Source organism: Notamacropus eugenii, chromosome 4, assembly GCF_028372415.1.
Source record: "Notamacropus eugenii isolate mMacEug1 chromosome 4, mMacEug1.pri_v2, whole genome shotgun sequence".
In the NCBI taxonomy this organism is placed as follows: domain Eukaryota; kingdom Metazoa; phylum Chordata; class Mammalia; order Diprotodontia; family Macropodidae; genus Notamacropus; species Notamacropus eugenii.
The window spans coordinates 234,428,724-234,448,782 of NC_092875.1; the positions used below are offsets into that span (position 1 = coordinate 234,428,724).

Sequence of the window (20,059 nt, forward strand, 5' to 3'; positions counted from 1 at the left end):
AAGAGTTTTGTGTAATTTTATAAATAAGTTTAGAAGTCAGCTTTATCTGGGGGACAAGGAAGACATCATGGCTCTACCACTGATATCACAGTCACTATCCGACTGAGCAAATCACTTAAATGACCCCATACTTCATTTTCTCCTCTTTATAAACAAGGACATTCACCTTCTCATATATTTAAATATCTCATCTTCTAAGGATTCTCTCCACATCACTTTAATCCAATATGATGTGGGAAGTCTAAGCAAAGGCAGAAGTCACTAACTAGACATGTATAATGGTACATGTGCACAGTGGCATCATATCTTAGCTATACCACATCCTACAGGGTAGCATGGGGAGGCCCTGGGACTATCATAGAGATGGGCTCTAGGAGCCAAGATTAGGGGTTCCCACAGGGAACACAGTCTGGGATAAGTTTCCTGACCACTTTCATATTTCAAGGATTTGATCTCATTGGGGTAGTTATTCTCACCACTGATGCAGATAGACATCCTATCCTGTCCATATATTAGTCAATGGTTTACTGCTAACCAAAAATTTTATCACTTGAGAGCCAGAACTCTGATGATAAGCCTTTCTCTAAAGTTAGTTAAGTTTATCCTTAGACAGAACAGAATGTCTACTGCTGAGCTCATAATAGAAGGTTTTTATTTGCTTTTTTTAATTTGGTAGGCTCTTCTTGAGCTTATATTTATACTTGAGCCTTTGAGAAATCTGGGCCACCTTCACACCCTGTTGAGGCATCAGAGTAGGTCTTTAGTTTTGACAGTGCTTTCAGTCTAATGCTGTTCCCCCAAGATGGTTCTGGGGGAGTAAGTGATGGAGAGGATATACTTAAGAGTATCGCTAAAACATAAGGACCCTCCTTCTCAGCCCTGAGATAACTCTAAAAAGCCCCAGAATTGCCTGAAGACTGTGGATATTGATCAGAAAATCTGCCAGAGATCTCAAGCCAGGAGTCTTTTACAAGCCAGGCTCATCCTAAAAATCAGGGACAAAATGAATTCTGCATTTGCCCCGGAGTTCTGAATCTCTTCAAGAGTCATAGATTGATTTGAACCTCCCAAGGGAATTTGAACACTTAGGCCAGGGGTTCTTAACCTTTTTTCTGTCTTGAACTCCACTGGCAGTTTGGTGAAACCAATGTAACACTTTCTCAGAATACTGTTTTCAAATGTATAAAGTAAAATATATGGAATTATCAGTTATCTTGAAATTCATGTTTAAAAAAAAACCAGTTCATCAACTCCAGCTTATGAATTCCTGCCTTAGGACAACCGTAGTGCCCTTCTGACCTTGAGACACTTCCCTTGTAGGCTCTCAATGACTATTCATCAGATCAATCCTCCTAAAGCTGTATTGGATTAAATCCACATACTTGAATTTAACTAGAGGGGGCAGGGAGAGAGGAGGGGCTTTTTGCAAAGGATACCAAAGAACTTGGTATCAACTTTCATCTTATTTGATGACTGATTGAACATTTTATTTTCTATTCATTAAACAAGGGTTTTCTAAAAAAACATTAGGCATGTTAATTCAAGAGAAAGGCATGTCAGTAAGTTTTTTACAGACCCCATGCAGGAGTCCACAAAAAGAACTTCAACATTCTGTGTAGCTAAAAGGCAAGTCTTAGAGCCAACTCTTTTTTTTTTTATGACCAGGGTCAGTAAATCCGCCAGATATGATGGAAGAAAAGGAGGGTCCATGACTTTCATTATAGTCACTGTGTGAGGAAAAGGGAGACATAAGGGAGTCCATAGTCAGCCTGCTCAGAATGGAGGAGGAAAAGAGTGCTGGACAGACATTCATTCAATAGGGGAAAGCAGGCATGAATCAAACCTCAGTAAGAGGCAGCAGGTGGTCTGGATACCCATCTTATCTTGTAATGGAGAACTTTCTCAAACTCTGCCAGACTGGGGGAAGGACCCAGCTCTCTAGTCATTCCCAGGTGCTCCAAGTTTAAGAATGCCAGGCTCGGGTTTCGAGAGCTCATCAGATATGCTTCAGGAATGCAGTCTGAAGGCAGAAAGCCCAATCAAAGTTTCCACATGGAACTATTCCTTTTACAGGCAGGAAAATGCAGGCATGGCATGGAGGGTGATACACACATAAGACCACCACCGACCGTCACCACCACAACACCACCGCCACCACCACCGCCACCACCAACTAAAAAAGGCCTTGCCAAGCAGCAACAATATATAAAACGATGTATATATTATATGGCTTGCAAGTCTGATGTCATGGTACCACCTACCAGCACCCCAAGCAGCACTGACTGCTCACACTCCTACCTTGCGCCGGGGAACCAGCTTCCTTTGCGCTTTGGCTCCTGCCCTGCAGTTCCCAAGACGTTCCATTCCTCCAGTCTGCTAAACAGAAACTCCTTTTCTCAATAATACTGTCAGGAGGAACATGGCTGAAAACATTCCCCTTCCATTGCTTTGGAGTCCTCTAGAGCAGTGACACATCTTTTCTTTCCCTCCTCCATTAGGAGGTGAATGAAAAGCTCGACTCTGTCTAGTTCATAATGGGTTGTTATTACCCTTTAAGGACCAAACTCTTTCCTCACAAAGAAGCACTAAGTAGAAAATGTGTTCCTGGCCCATGAATATTGAAGTCCCAGCAGCAGGACTACAGCAAAATTCTAATTTAACAATTATCCCTGGCTGCACAACCAGGTTTTCCGGGGGCAGAGGGTGTATAAAATTTTTCAAATCTGCCACATTCCTGTTGTTCTGCCAGGCTTTGGGGCTGCTGAAATAACACACTGGGAATAAGTAGTTTGAAGAATGAGGAAATCAGAGAAAGAGGTGCTGGGACATCGAGGGCTGGGGGTGGACAATCCACCGCACATGGAATTATGACATCTCTCTAATTACTACTGGCTCTTGAAACTCTGTGGGTTGCGATCTCAGTAACACTTTTGTTCTACCAACCACCCAACAGGAGTGGAAACCCCTCAGAGGAAAAGGAAAGAAAAGAATTCAGCAAAGCAACCTAAAAGATTTGTTTAACTAAAGCTAAATCCACATATGGCAGACAGATCACAATCATTCTGTTTCCTTAATTTACTGAACTATTAATGAACAACGTAATTCACAGGGCACCTTCTAAGCTAGAATATGCCCAAGACAGCGCTTCACAATTGCCCATAAAGCCATGGGAGATATTGATAGATTGTGTGAACTACTTTTGGGGCCAAAATACTTGTTAACCAAAGGAACAATAACCAGTTCTTGAGCACCAATTTTCAGTCCTTTCTGGCCTTGAGCTACAATTCAATGATATTTAGTGGCTTTCCTGAATAAAATCACTGGCTGATTATAGCTTAAAGGAAACAAAAGAGATGGTCTGTATGATATGGAAAGGAAAATTTCAACATACGGTGTACCTTGAGTGAGTCTAAAACCTTCAAAAGGGCAGAGGGTAGGTTTTGTTTAAATCTTTCATAGCTGACCCTTTTAAAGAAGATTGAAATGAAAGAATTTCCTCATTTCAATTAGTGAAAATGTAGCATTTACTTACCTGGTTGAGTGTTTTCTTTTCTTTGTGCATTTCCCTGCTGCCTCTTCTCTTCAGGGTACTCTGAAAGGAACATAAGTGACATTGTCTTACTAACAAATAACACATCAAACTCCGGGATCCTAGGCTTGAGGTAAAAATTGTATTATTGCCACTAAACTGACTTAATGAAAGTAGGTGATTCAACAAACATGTATTAAACCTCTACTATGTACCAGGCATGATTCTAGGTTCTCTGGACACAGGGATAAAAATGAAAATGACCCTGTCCTCAAGAGGCTTAACTGGAGGAGGAAACCCAGCATATACACAGATATGTAAATACAAAGTAATGCAAAGGAATTTCAAGAAGGAAGGAGCAAAAACAGGTAGGAAGACCTCTTGTAAGGCCATAGCACCTATGCTGTTAGAACGTTACTTTTTTTTTCTTCTTTGAATAAACAAACATTTTAAAGTTTCTGTTCTATGATAATACAAAGACTTCAAAGACTTCTTGTATGGAGAGAATTCCCAAAAGAAAAAAGAAAATTATATACTGCTATATGCCTCAATCATCCACCTTAATGAAGGAAAACAAGACTTGGATAATTCAGCTAGTACTACACAGACTTCCCTCACTTAAATTCAATCTACTTGCAAGTCATGGCATCACCTTCTTGATGCCATGGGTCTCTCTGAGAATGCAAGACAAACAATAATTGCTATTAATAATGATGATAATGATATGTGTTAATCTAAAGATGTAATATTTTGGCAGCTGGTGTGCTTTCTTAATTAGGCTTTTCTTCAGTTATTACTTAAACTAGCTGATAATCCCTAAGGCCTGTCATGTCCTCGAAGAAGGGGAATACTCTCTCATAAAGCAGAACTTACACAAAGATGATTGAGTGTTGCCTGGTTCATACCAAACCACATATTTCATAATGGGATCTGGTAGAGAATAATTTAGAAATTCAATTGAATTCAACTCAACAAACATCTATAAACACCTACTATGTGCAAGGTGATATAAAGTTAAGTAGTGCTGTGCAAAGGATCATAAGTCTTGAGCTAGAAAGAAACTCAAAGGACATTGGGTCTAACCCCTTCATTTTATAGATGAGGAAACTGAGGCCCCCTGGACTCCAGTGACTTGCCCAAGGTCAACCAGGAAGTGTCAGAAACTCTGGGCCTCTGAGCTGAAGCTGATTCAGAGGTATCAAAGGAAGATGCTGTGTATGCCATATAATGTGAATAAATGAAAAGGGTTTTAGGGTGGGAGTTTGGGACTGGATTCAGAATTTCACTGTATAAGGAACCCTCTTCCTGTACTAATGAAGGTTGAAGCCCTCTCTGCACTTCATCACCTTAGAGATGTTCCAAGGCACAGGGAGGATATGTGAATTGCCAGTATTGTTAGAAGTGTGACTTGAATGCTGGTCTGGCTCTCTATCCACTATACCATACTCTTTGTCCTTTTCCAATATAGTGAGACTAGGGCCAGTTGCTAAACACAGTAAGACAATATGGCCTTCATTCAATAAGGCATTATAATATGCTTCCTGAAAATACATTTATGAAATAATCAGTAACTGATTAACCAAATTTAGCTCTATAAGACATAGCAAATACTTATGTAACATGGAGTCAAAATTAAATAACTAAAAGCAACCTCATAGTCCTCATAAATACAACATGATTTCTATGTTCTTAAAAAAAGTACATTCCACCAATTCCCCAACGATTACAATCAGCTAGTGTACAATGGTTGAGTGGGAATCAGTCAGGGGTGTGCTGGTGCCAGTTTGATCAGAGCAGGTTATTAAATTTTCAGTGTGAGCATTTACACCTGGGAGATTGGCAAATACAACAATTCAGGTTTGATTTATTGTTTCATTGACTTTCTAGACTTTAGAAAGTGATAGAGAAGATGTTAATAATATAGATCAAACTTAAAAGTGTATTAGGCAGAACAGTGGATACAGTACCAGCCCTGGAGTCAGTAGGACCTTCGTTTAAATCTGACCTGAGACATTTTTGAGCTGTGTGACCCTGGGACAGTCACTTAACCCTGATTGCCTTCTCTCTCTCCAACTCCCCCCTGCCAATAAAATGTATTGGGTACACTTTTTTTTTCCCATAGACAGTTAAACCACTGCTCTCAACTCATATAATTCCCTCACAACAGAATGCTTTTAATCTCTGAATTTAAGGTGATGCTCTGACTCTGTGCAAATCTACTTTTGAACATGAGTTGGAGAAATTTTTGGACTCCATATTTGATAAAAAAAAAGTAAATTTTCATAAACCTACCTACTGGCCTCAAAATTAGATGAGAAGCGGGTATTAACTGCGCTCAAACCTAAGGCTCAAGGTAGATAGCTGTGTTGATGCTCAGGAAGATTAAGAGACTGGTCAACTTTTATTTTCATTCCTTTTTGACAAATATGAAAATAGAGGGGTCAGGGTTTGGCAGAGGGCTCCCACAAATCAAATATTATTCCTGGTCTGGATGAAAGAGTGACATTTTGGAGACTCCAAAATGACAACCTGTACTCATCTAAGAAGTCCTTCCCTAAACTCCGGGGATACAGAACAGAGATATTGGATAATAAGGTTATGATTGCCAGGTGCCCTGCTGGTCTCCAGGTCTCTTGGCATATGGCTGAATGACCAAATGCCAGGAAGTTCCAGTGTCCCCTGCAGGACAGCAGATTGTCATTGTGCCACAAACTTGGGTTGAAAGTGGATACATCTTTAGCTCATCTAGTAAGAACTGCTCGTAATAGCTGAGCAAAACATGCTGTGTTTCTGCTACCCTGTAGTTCTGAGTATGAGCTAACCTGGGTGACTGTTATTCATGTCAATGCTATTTATTCCCTAGGGCAGCTAGGTGGTGCAGTGGATAGAGCACCTGTGCAGGAGTCAGGAGGACCTGACTTCAAATCTCACCTCAGACACCTGACACTCACTAGTTGTGTGACCTTGGGCAAGTCACTTAATCCCAACTGCCTCATCTTGGTTCATCTCCAGTCATCCTGATGAATATCTGGTCACTAAATTCAGATGGCTCTGGAGGAAAAGTGAGGCTGGTGACCTGCACAGCCTTCCCTCACTCAAAACAAAGTCAAGTGCAAGTCATGTCATCATTTCTCTGATGGCATGGTCTTCTTCGGCAAGGAAGGACGAACACACACATGTATTCCCTTGGATGAACTGGGAAATCATGATCAAACTAAGGCCCTCAAAGAAATAGTATTCACATAATATATTGAGTGAATTGAGCCACAGAATGGGTGGAACTTCTTACTAATTAAATCTACTCTAGTTACCTTAAGTCAATCACTGACCAAAGGTTCTGGATTCCTGTGGGGGGAACACTTCTAACAAAATACTAAGTTAATTAATTCTTAAAACTTTACAATCTTAAATTAGAAATAGCTCCCAGTGTTCCTCAAGTCATTGAAAAAATCATCTTCCCTATTGAAGACAAACTAAGATAAGGAAAAAAAAATGCAATTTTTCTTGGACTCCTATGGTTGCCTCTTGACTGGTCTCCCTAGCATGGCAGTGCTCTCTCCCTCCTCAAATAACTTTGTACTGATATATCTTTGGGAATGTCTCCTCAGTATAGTAATTCAGATTTAGTGGTGGAAGGACTCTTTTACACCATTTAGTTCAGGTTCCTCAATTTACAAAGAAAGTGAGAAAATTCAGAAAGGTCAGATAACTTGCCCAAGGTCACACAAACAAGGAAAATTCCTTGCAATCAGAGACTTTTATCCCTTTTGTCTTCATAGCCCTACCGCCTTGCACAAAACCTGTGCTTTATAAATGCTTTTTGATTTCAGCTTTAAATCCATACAAGGCTTCTTCTGAGAATGGAAAATAATTAAATAAAACAGGTAACTAGGTGACTGCTAAAACCTTCTTGTGTCTTCATAGTATTTGCTGCCTGTCTGCATAGCAAGCTAGTATGCTGCTCCCAAAAACTGTCACAAAAACTGACAAGCTACTGAAGAGCACCTCAGGTGGCTCACTTAAAATTCAGGCTTAAAATAAAAGGCAAATAGCTATAGTTTGGGAAATTTTAAGTTATAAGTAAATGTGTGGGGGGAACAGGGCTTTGATAGAGGTGGATAATTTAAAAATTTTTTAAAGATATTCTCTTCCAAAAAATTCCTCCTTCCCTGGCCTATTTATAGAACATAATCACAAACCCTGACTTGAAAAATTAAGATACACATCTCCTTCATTATATTATTCAAAGGGTTCTTAACCTTGGTGTGTCATGGCCCTTTTGGGCAGCCTGGTGAAGAAGCCCTTTTCTCAGAATGTTTTTGAGGGCAGAAAATAAAATACATAAATTTATAAAGGAAACAAAAGTTAAATGAAAATTAAAAGGTATTTTTTTTTTTCTAATCCAAGTTCACTGATTGTCTGAAATATTCCTGGATATACTGGGAGTCCATGGATCTGAGGTTGAGAACTTTGGCTCTAACTAAAATTCTCATTAGAATTTCATTGGATTTAGATGATCGCTTTATTAGTTTTACCTTTAGATTCAATCTCTCTTTCCTATTTTTAATATACTCTTTTTCCTTCTTTACAGGTCCCTAATACCTACTTTAAAAATTCTCTAGTGAAATGAAATGAGATTATTTCTCCAGATTAGTACATTTTGCCCAACAAAGTGTGATGTTTGCAGGTACACTGCAAGAGTACATTATGCCTATGTAAAATCTTCCTCTTCTCCCCTTGCATCTAATTCCAGGTCCACAGGCATCCCTTTGGAGCTCTATCCCTAGAAAACCTTGTTGCAAGGATAACACATTTGTGAAAATCAAATGAGAGTTGTGTAAAATACTTTGTAAACCTTAAAGTCTTATGCAAATGTTAACTATAAGCTTTCTGAAGCTACCCACTGTGAGTTTATCGATAGTTCAACTTCCAAACCATCCCTCAAAGAAACTCTCATTTTTCATTTCTCCAATCTTTTAAGCCAAAAAATGTTGTTGGGTGTTGTTTCCTAATTCTTCTTAAAATAATAGCAAAAGGGTAGTCACAGAAATTTATAATGTGAGAACAGCTTTCATAGTGAATGAACCATTAAAATACCTCTGATCACTGTCACCAGGGTTATGAAAATATAAGGTGCAAGCAAAGTAAGTATTTCCAATTGATAGCAAGTTTCCCTATGATTTTACTAACAGAAGACATTGTTTCAATTTCATTTAACACTGAAACACTAACAAATTGTCCTTAGTGGAATCCTCAGTAAGGTAAAAGAGAATAGTCCAACCATCCTCAGCAGAAAAACAAAATGCATGAAAAGTGCCTGTTGCTCAGCCTGTACCATGTGGCTAGAAAAGTAGATGACTGAATTCAGTTTATGTGTGGTAAGTAGATAACCAATGGATTGAGTATTATGAAGAGATTTGGCTGATTGCATTTGGAAAGCTATGCAATACTTTTACTGATCCAAAGTTGTTTCCTGCTATAAAGGACCATCTCTTTAAAACTAATTCTTTCAGTGATGTTACGTCATTTCAAACCATGGCATCTCATGGTCCCAGAAAAATTAACTGGCAAATAATCTCTCCCAAGTAATTCCTTTTTCAATAAAAAGATGCATAGTGAGGGTATGTTCTATTGGGGGATAGCTAAATATATCATAGTATATAAAGGTAACAGGATACCCTAAGAACACATTCTATTATGCCCTAAGAAATAATAAAATGTACCATTTCATAGAAACCTGGGATGAAGAACGGATACAGAGGGAGGTAAGTAGAAAATGGAGAACAATTAATAAAAGGACAAAAATTTAATAAGAAAAACAACTTTAAAACATCCAAAACCACATGATTGTCTTGAGATGAAGCGGAAAAAAAACCTTTGAAAAATTTTAACACTCACCTATGCGAAAAGACTCTACCAAGTATACGCATAGATTGATCTTTTTAATGTCATAAAAAAGTATTTATCTAAAATCAAAAACAAATATCATATGCAATGGATACACTAGAAATATCCCAAATAAATACAGGAGTTAGAAGGAGTGTACATTTTTTGCACCATTGCTTGATATAATTCTAGAAATGCTAGCAGTAGAACTAAGAGAAATGAATTAAAGATATAAAAATAGGTAAAGAGGAGAAAAAAAACTATCCCTATTTGATGATGAAATGATGGTTTATTTAGGAAATCTTAAGGAATCAGCAAAGATATTAATTGAGATCACTAATAGATTCAGTGAGATTGCAGGTTTCAAAAGAAACCAAGAAAAATCAGCAGCATTTCTACATGATAATAAACAAGTCCAAGAGCCAATGCTATAAATGGAAAAAGCATTCAAAATAACCACAAAATGAATAAAAACTTGGGGATCAATTTACCCAAACATACCAAATATTATATAGATTCCAGTACAAAGTGTTCCTTAAAGAAATAAAAAATGAGCTGGAAGAACATTCAGTGTTTTCCAGTGACTATGCCAATACAATACAAATTATAACACTATCAAGGTTAATTTACAATCAAATTATCAAAGAGATACTTTACAAAACTTGAGAGAATTATGACAAAATTCATTTGCAAAAAACAAAAGATGTACAATATCAAAAGAAATCAAGAAAGGAAGTGGATGAAGGAGAAATAGCACTTGCACATCTAAATTATATATAAAATATCACTGAACAAAACCGTATGATATTGGTTAAAAAATAGAAAGGTAGACCAAAGGAATAAACTAGATAAGAGGAAATCAGGAAAAATGGAACTCAATAATTCACTGTTTAACAACCACCAAGACAGAACTTACTTAGGAAAGAATTCCTATTTGAAAATAACAGGTCTTCCTGACTCCAGATTCAGCACATTATCCATTTCAACCTAGTTACCCATAAGTTAAGATAGGAAGTAGTCAAATGGAGGGGAAGAAAATCTTTGTATTAAATTTTTCAGAAAGGGTTTAATATATAAGACACAGAGACAAATGACAGAAATACATGAGACTAAAAGTCATTCCCTAATATGTAAGTGGTCAACAGGTTAGGACAGTTTTTAAAGGAAATGTAAACTCAACAACTATATGAAAAAATGCTCTAAACTCACTAAAAATAAGAGAAATCCAAATCAAAACAACCCTGAGGTTCCACATCACACCCTGCAAATTGGAAATGATGACACAAAAAGGGAGTAGTCAATGTTATAGGACTGGAAGAAAGATAGACACACTATTAAGTTGTTATTGGAGCTGTGAATTAGCACAACTATTTTGTAAAGTAATTTGGAATTATGCAAATAAAATACCTAAAATGTCTGTATCATTTGACTCAGAAATTCTACTGCAAGGCTCATATCTCAAGATACTAATAAGAATCATCTATAAGAAGAAAGTCCTTATACATATCAGAATATTTATAGCAGCACTTTTTGTGATAGCAAAGAATTAGAAAGAAAGTAGAAGTCCATTGATTGGAAAAAGGTTAAACAAATTGTAGTACATGAATGCAACATGATTATACAGTATTAACATACTATACAATATTACTGTTATGTACAAAATAATGAATATGATGAACAGAGAAGCATGGGAAGATTTACATGATCTGATGATGAGGGAAGTAAGCCCAGCTGAGAAAAAACAGATACAATGAATCCTACAATGGAAATGGAAAGAATAACCATAAAATAATAAAAGTAAATGCCAAGCATGGCTCCAAAAAATAAATATGGAGAAGACCCTTCCAACCCACTTTTTTGCAGAGGTGGGAAGTTTTCCTTCTCTTATTTTTTCTTTGTTCAGTCATTTTCAGTCATGTTCAACTCCTCATGACCTTATTTGGGGTTTTCATAGCAACAATACTAGAGTGGTTTGTCATTTACTTTTTTAGCTCATTTTACAGATGAGAAAACTGAGGCAAACATGGTTAAATGAGTTGCCCAGGATCACACAGTTAGTTAAGTGTTTAAGGTCACATTTGAATTCAGGACTTCCTGATTCTAAGCCCTGCATTCTATCCGCAGCTCCATCTTAATTGGTACATGAAATAGCTCTATTTTAGAGATATAAAAATAAGAGAGAGAAGTAGAAATTTACTTTTAAAAGTTTTAAAAGATAATAAAACAACTTTGAAAGATTAAGAACTCTGAGCAACACAATGATTGACCATGATTCTGGACCAATGATGAAGCATACTGCCCACCTCCTGATGGAGGAATATGGACTGGAAATTTAGAATAAGACTTAAATTTTCATATCCAAGTAGTATAGAAATTTATTTTGCTTGACTCTGAAAATTTGTTATAAGGGCTATGTTTTTCTTTTCTTTTTTGTTTTCAACAGAAGGAATGGGGAAGGCAAGGAGAGACAGGGATGAAAAGAAAAAAGAAAGAAAGAAGAAAAAAGGAAGGAAAGGAGGAAGGGAGGTAGGTAGGGAAGCAGGGAGAGGGAAGAAAGGAAGGAAAATAGAAGGAAAGATGGAAGGAAGAAGAAACAAAAAATAAAGAAAAATAATAAGGGGTCATTGAGGCATCTTTTTTTAATTTGGAGAAGATATCAGAAAGTAGGTTGGAAAGAAATAGAAACAGGCAAGATTGCTTTCAAAGCTACAAGTTGAATTCATTATATACTTAAAAGAAAAAGAAAGCTATATGCCATGGAAATGTGTAGTTTCAAGTAAATTCTACGATGTATATGAAAATGTCCATTTTATTTGGTGTTTAGGTTAAGAACAAAAATAAAATTTTTTTATAAGATCCATGAGGGCCATAAGTAAGATCACAAAATATTATCACTGATTTTGTGCAAGAGAATTGGCATAAATTACATTATTGATGGTAGAGGGGACTGAAAAAGTAGGGATGTACTATATTGGGGATGCCAGTTTCCCAGCCTACATTTTCACAAAAGATCATATCATAGGCAGATAATAAAAATGACATAAAAGAGATAACAGATGGTCAGCCTCAGTGATACACTCCTATCTCTGATATACTAAAAAGAGAGCAAGACTTCTGGGGTATCTGAATGGAAGATTTATGGACAGATATATACAGAAGTCACACAGGATAAGGAGCTATGGTGGCGCTAGGATCTGTATCATGGGAGGGCACAGCCACAAAGATGAAATAATTTATCCATCAAAGTACCCAGAATGGGAGCTATACTTTCCACTCACAAAGCACTTCACACCCACCAAATGAGGTAATTGAAGTGAAAACTCTCTGGGGTGGGAGCAGAGGGAAGACCCAGCTGCATAATGCAAGGTTTCATGACAACAGCAATCCTCTTTTCAGGGAAATTAATATAGTCCATTTTTTTGCCACTCCATCTACCAAACAAAAATTTAAAAATACTGGGAAGCAGAATCCTTTTAAAGGGGACTTGAAAAACACAAGCTTGCTAATCCTTCAGCTCAGAGAAAAAGCTTCAGGTCATGTCTGAGTCTCTTATAATACTATAAAGAATAATCCCATAAGTCAGAAAAATATCCTCCCTTGTTTTTTTCAAGTGACATTTCATAATAACCTATCTAAAGTTTGGGAATCATGACTTTTCACTGGTAGCATCTTTCACATTGAAAGAGAGAGAGAGACAGAGAGACAGAGAGACAGAGACAGAGAGACAGAGAGAGACAGAGAGAGACAGAGAGAGAGACAGACAGACAGACGGACAGAGAGACAGAGAGACAGAGACAGAGAGAGAGGCAGAGAGACAGAGACAGAAACAGAGACAGAGAGGAGGAAATTGAGCTAGAGGACTGTTCTCCCAGGCAGGATTAGCTTGGAGGCAGTGATGAGTATTAGGTTACATCTTCACACGAAAGACAAGAGGGACATGATTTGTATTTGGGGGGTGCTCAGGGAACTGTGAACTTCTAATCTGCTTCTGGTTAGCCCCAGGTCTTACTTTCCTTACAGGCCAGTCTAATAACAGCCTATCTGCCTCACCTGATCTATATCTGCATCTCTCCCTCATCTGATCCCTTTTATCTGGAGCTCATAAGCTTGGTTCCATTAATCATCTCACCCCTCCAACCTGCGTCTGAAATATCAAACGTGTAGCTGTCTAGCATTCCAAATAAAAGCTCTCTGTTTCCCTTGAGAAACTATACACAAAGCTCATCTCTAAAGCCAGAATCCATTTCAGAGACCTGCCATTATCTCAGTCTATGACACAGACTGAGGAATGAGATTTGGATGAAAGAGAAAAAGGGGATACTCCCTCATCCCCCTGACCCATGTAGGGAGTAAGGCTTCCTCTCCCACCATAAACTCACTAGTTCTTCAAAGCAGGTACTTCCCTCTCTAGTCTCCATCGCTATTCACCACTATAGTGATTGCTCTTTGTGGTCTGACCTATGGCCCTGGGTTTGGTGGATTCAGTCAGACAGGACTGTAAACATTCTGCCAGGAGGAAAAGTCAGATGTTTGCTACCTGTGTTTTACAGTATAAGACATCCTTAGTGGTTAAGCATACCAACCTGAGTTCTGAAACGTCAACTCCAGTAATCAGTTCTAAGGAAGAATTTAATCTGAGATAAAAGATTGAGAGTGGGTAGAGAGCACAGAGAACCTCTGGATTAGGAGTTCTTTACCTTTTGCATGCTGAAAAATGTTTAACAACTGACTCTATAATATGCTGGACTCATTAAACAATAAACCAAGCCCCGATTCATAGCATCTGCCAATTTCCAAAGTGTGAATGCTCACATAGAAAATTTAATAAGCAGCAGGGGATGGCTCCAGAATGCCCCTAACGTGGCCCCCTTGGCATGTCTGGTTAAGTCTATAGACTCCTCACAATAATGTTCTTAAATGCATTAAATAAAATACATAGGATAACCCAGGGAACCAAGTCTGCTGGAATACAATTCTCAAAATACTTTTTAAAAATAAGCTCATGGTTAAGTACCAGGTTAAGAACCTCTGCCTAGTCCAACCTTTCATCTTACAAAAGAGGAAATGGTCCTAGAGAAGTTACGAGCTGCCTGAGACAACACAGGTAGTAAGGGAGTGTTCTCTGATCATACTGCTTTGAGTTATGACAGACTAGGTGGCAGAAGAGCTATACTGTAGCACCAGGATCCAGGGGACCAAAGGAGGGTCTTTGGACTGAGGTCCAGTATACGCCAACGATGAAGGAATGGCACAGGTAAGCATGACCGTGATTCTGAAATATAATGCTTGGTACTCCCTTCCCTGCATATCTCCATCCATTTGGCCCTGCTCTTCCCACGGCTAATGACTGCTGCTAGACAGTGAGAATTCCACCGAGGGCTGACTACAGGCCACTGTTTCATCTGATCACAGTCAAATACACTGTTTTTATTATCTATGAAGCTATGCTCCTTTGTGAAAACATAGGCTGGGAAGCTTCTAGCCCCAGAATTATAAATATTTATGAATGGCACTCGATGTTTATGAACTTGAAAATCCCAGACAGTATTAAGAGGAAAAAATCTTTTCTTCGCTCACAAACCAGGTTTGTTTCCACTTTATGGCCTTTAACAGCTAAAGCAAAGCAGCAGGAATCCGAGATGCCTCTCTGGCGGCTGCGCACCATCCCCCTCACTTCCTCCCCCGAAGGCCAGACTGACTGCAGGTTGACGCACGCAGAGATGTGCGCCATCAGAACCTGCGTATTCCACCCGCGTCTCCGCAGTGTGAATTCCCCCCAGAGTACCTGTTCCCCTCCACCCTCAGAACCCCAGCAGCTTGTGCCTCACTGCTGATTGATTCATGAATCACATTCGGAGGGGTTTGAGGATAATGTGTCTCAAAAACTTGGTGATCATCTCCCTGCTTTCCTTAATCACTTAGAATGCAACAGGCAGATAATTGATTTAGGAATCTGGCCTTCTGGCACGTAGAACATCTGCTCCATTCTTTTACGGCTGCACCAGCCTAAGTCTTTGCCAATCATCTGGCTCACCCCCCAACCACTAAAACCCATCCAGATTTTTCACTTGAAAACACAGCTTAAAAGGATCCCAGTTCCTCATGGAATTGTATCTGAAGCTGTGAGAATTTGGGTCATCTGGTGAGTTTAGGTGAGAGAGATGGATCTGTATCCAAGTTTCCCTTTGATAGAGCTGTGGCCTCCTGGCCCAGATATGTGTCTGTGTGGCATAGATCTGTATCCACCAGTGACTTTAAAGAAGAGACAAGGGCTCTAGCAACTGAGGGAAAAAACCGAGGAGTGTTTGAGTATCTCCTGGACAATCTAACATTTTTGTTTCTAGAGAATTAAGTGCCTTCCACCTGGAGGTTTTCTTTGCCCTGTGTTTATTATAACACGCAAGGCACCCTTATCAAAACTGTTGTATTTCCTCATTTGATCCTCATATCTGTCTGTGACAAAGTTCAAGGCTCATAACTGAATAGCTATGTGGCCTAGGGGTTAGAGCACTAGACCTGGAGTCAGGAAGACCTGAGTTCAAATTCTACCTTAGGTATATCTATTAGCTTCATGACCCTGGATAAGTCACTTAACTACTCTCAACTTTTGTCTTCTCATCTTTAAAATGAAGAAAACAATAGTGATTGTGAGGATCAAATAACAAGCAATAAACATGTATTTATTATTATAGTATAATGTATGTATATATATAATATAAAGTGCTTTACAAACCTTAAAGGACTATATAATTGCTATTGATGTTCATTCATTTTTTAGTCATGTCTGATTCTGTGTGACCCCATTTGGGGTTTTCTTGGAAAAGATACTGGAGTGTATTTTCTCCAGCTCATTTTACTGAGAAACTGAGGCAAAACAGAATTAAGTGACTTGCTCAGGGTCAGACAGCTAAAAAGTGTTTGAAGCTGGATTTGAACTCAGGAAGGGCTTAGTGCAGTGCCTGACACATAGTAGGTTCCTAATAAATGTTTATCAAATGAATGGATTCCTGACTCTGAGGTCAGATCTCTGATAGTGTCTCTAGATTCAATGAATATACCACCACTACTCAATGAAAATATCAACTCTATGAGTTATGCAAAGGCAAACCCATCTCCATAGAACATACATGTGAAGCACATATTAGAAGCCTATATCTTGTTCCAAAGTACAACCTCTAAATATTTTTTCCTATTTCATTCACCCATTTAGACAATGGTCAGCAGTTAAATCAGTCCATTTTGGTTGCTACCAGTGCCCATCACAGAACTGGATCCATCTGCATTCACTGCTACATACATTCTTCACTAATTACCTCAGATCTAGAGCTAGAAAGGACTTCAGATACCATCTATTCCAACATGTCTCAGGAGGCTGAGTGATTTGCCCAAGTTCAAACATGTAGTAAGTATCAAAGGTGGTATGTGAACCCAGTTGTTCTTTCCTTAACCACATTTCTAGACATAGTTCTAGACATAGCCTCATTTTAGATGGCGCAGTATTACCACAGTGAGTAGCACAGCCTAAAGATTTTCCTTTCATTCTTTCAATTCTATTTAGAGCTCTATGTACAAAGCCAATATCTATCTTGTAAAAATTCTCATGAGAGATCTAGCAGTTCCACACTGAATTCTGTGGAGTCCAACTGGAGACTTCTCTGGAAATTTTGGTAGAATCATAGATGTGCTGACAGTTTATCTCTAGGGAGGATTTTCCCAATCTCATAAGATATCAACTTACTAGTCCTACTTTATACACAATCTCTATGCCATCTCCGTGTCTCTAGAGGTAGATTATTTCTATGACACTCATCCACATACTTCTTTTGGTGGCCATTTTTCTCTAGTACATTTTTTCCCTTTCTCATTTGACCTAAAATAAACCAAGAGATAGCTCCTAGATCAATACGCAACTTGCATCGTTTTTATATCGCTTCCATAAGATGAGTTTAGGAACTCTTCTTCATATTACCAGTACAAAATATGAGTGCATAGCCAAAGGGTGCTTGTGAGATGATGCTTACTATTCAAAACTTGGACCCAACATTTCCTCCAACTCTTCTGTAATCTAGCAAGTATCCCCTTCTGTTATGTAGTACAATATAGCATCATAGTTTAATGCCCTGTTTTACCCAGCTCTCCTACAGAGACTGTTATTGTATCTTTAACAGTTAAATGAAATGCTTTGGGGAAGGTAGTTTGACTAGTAATGTCATAACGGGAAAAAGCAACTTCTACCCTGGTCCAAAGAATCATAATTGTTTTTTCCTGTTCATTTTTTCCTTTTCAAAAATGGCATCCTTTAATATCTCTATCCTGTTCAAAAAAAAGAACTAACATTTTACTTGTCAGATTCTTCCTTCCTCCACCTGGAAGAAACAAAATGTTTAAAGAAAGGTCTTTTTTGTTCTGTCTGAAAAACATGCACTCAGAGCTTAGCCTTTTCCACAGATTGTGATTTCTCTTTATCCCTTTCCTTCTGGAGGTTGATTTGTTTTGTTTTGTTTTTTCTGAATGCATCCAATTTATTTGAATTCAGATGACATAATCCCAATTCAGAGCACAAAACACCTCAATTCTGTTCTGCAGTTGTACTACTACTGCTTACATGTTATCCCAAAGTAGGAGAAAACTGAATTCATTTGGCACAAGAAAAGCTCCAAAACACAGAGGATGTGACTAGCACCATTCCCACTCACCTAGGATGAAAAAGGCATTGTAACTAGACAGACCAATACAAGTACAGCTCACAAGTCAAGGAAAGAAGCAATGTTACAATGTGGAGAATTGATAAAAAAAATAACTGCAGAAGTAAATTACAGTTGGTGGCTTCCCCCATTATTTTACCTCAATTGTGAAGAGGAAAGTCAATACCTCAGGAAGGGATGGAGATTTACCTGACTTCTTGAAAGCGACGAAATCTGAGCCTGAGCTCAGACAAGTTCCATCAAAGATGGAAAGAATTCAAGTATGAGTTTAGAGACAGACTGTGTTTCTGTCACTCAAGGACCAGTCTAGCTAAGTCTAGTGCCTCATCATCAGGAATCTGACCATCCGGTGATTTTTTTTCAGTTATAGGAATTCATAAAGACTGTGTACTAAAATCCCACACAGATGCTTGAAATGAATGGAAAGACAGTCTCCTTTAGAAATTACAAATATAGTTTCTTAATTTTTTTATTTTTAAAGATATCTGTTGTTCCAAAAAGAATTAATCTCAAAGGGCTATAAAAATGTGCATACCCTTTGACCCAGCAATACCTCTTCTAGGGCTGTATCCCAAAGAGATCATACAAATGGGAAAAGGACCCACATGTGCAAAAATATTTCTAGCAGCTCTTTTTGTAATGGCTAAGAACTGGAAATCCAGAGGATGCCCATCAGCTGAGGAATGGCTAAACAAATTGTGGTATATGAATGTAATGGAATACTGTTGTGCTATAAGAAATGATGAACAGGCAAACTTCAGAAAAAACCTGGGAAGACTTGTATGAACTGATGCAGAGTGAAGTGACCAGAGCCAGGAGAACATTATACAAAGTAACAGCCACAGTGTAGGACTATTTTTGATAGGCTTAGCCCTTCACAGCAATGTAAGGACCTCAAACATCTCCAAAGGACTCATGAAGCAAAATGCCATCCACATCCAGAGAAAGAACTATGGAGTCAGAATGCAGAGGGAAGTAGATTATTTTCTCCTTTGTTATTTTTTGCTTGTTTTCTTTTTCTCATGGCTTCTCCCATTAATTTTAATGTGAAAATGTTTAATAGGTATGTATGTTTAGAACCCATATAAGATTGCATGCCATTTTGGGGAGGGAAGAAAGAGGGAGGGGGAAAAGTTTGGAACTTATGGAAGTGATTGTTGAAAATTGAAAACAAAGAAATTAATAATTTTGGGGGGAAAATGAAAAAAAATTAATCTGTCCGTCCCAATTCCCCCACTGAAGAAAAATCTTTAAACTAAAGCCTTCAATGCATAGCTATATTATTTGGCAAAAGAAATTCCCACATTGGCTATGTCCTGAAACTACACATTTAAAAAAATATCTTAAAGGAAGATGAATAAGGAATCTATGAGAAAATTATATAGAAAAGTGAGAAAATGGAAGAATTGAAAATGAAAAGTAAAGGTAAGTTTTTGATAAGCATAGAATCATGCTTGTAATCATTTAAAATGTTTATTAATATTCTTTTGTTTTTTGGCATCATTGTCACTTTCCATTGATTCCCCACCCCACCCCCAACTATACATACCTCTCAATAGATTCCTCTCATATCAATAATAAAAATAAATCAGTACATTGGTTATCTTTGAAACAATAGTTATAATATAGTCTTCTAATCTACTACCTCTTTTTATATATTCATAGGTACTTTGTGTCTTCTCCATCAGAATAGAAGGTCCTCCGTGGTAGAGAATGTCTCATTAACTACATTTGTGTCACTGCCACCTAGCTATGCCTGGCACAAAGAAAGTGTTTAATAAATGTTTGTTGACAAATTGGAAGCATGCTTCTCAATCAGTCTGCTGAAGCCAGGACTGGTCACTGAAGTAATTAAAGGTTGTATAATGGGTAATTTCTTCTTTTGGTTCTCCTTACTTTATTCTTCATCAATTCATACAAATCTTCCCAGATTTCTCTC

The 20,059-nt window shown here is 38.0% G+C and overlaps 1 protein-coding gene across 1 annotated transcript in view; it reads right to left on the bottom strand.

The window, feature by feature from the left end:
• The window catches only part of MTCL1 (microtubule crosslinking factor 1), a 179,451-nt gene that overhangs the window by 70,429 nt on the left and 88,963 nt on the right, over positions 1-20,059 (bottom strand). The window contains 1 exon segment of the mRNA XM_072604251.1: positions 3,533-3,592. Coding sequence (XP_072460352.1) covers positions 3,533-3,592 — 60 coding nt within the window.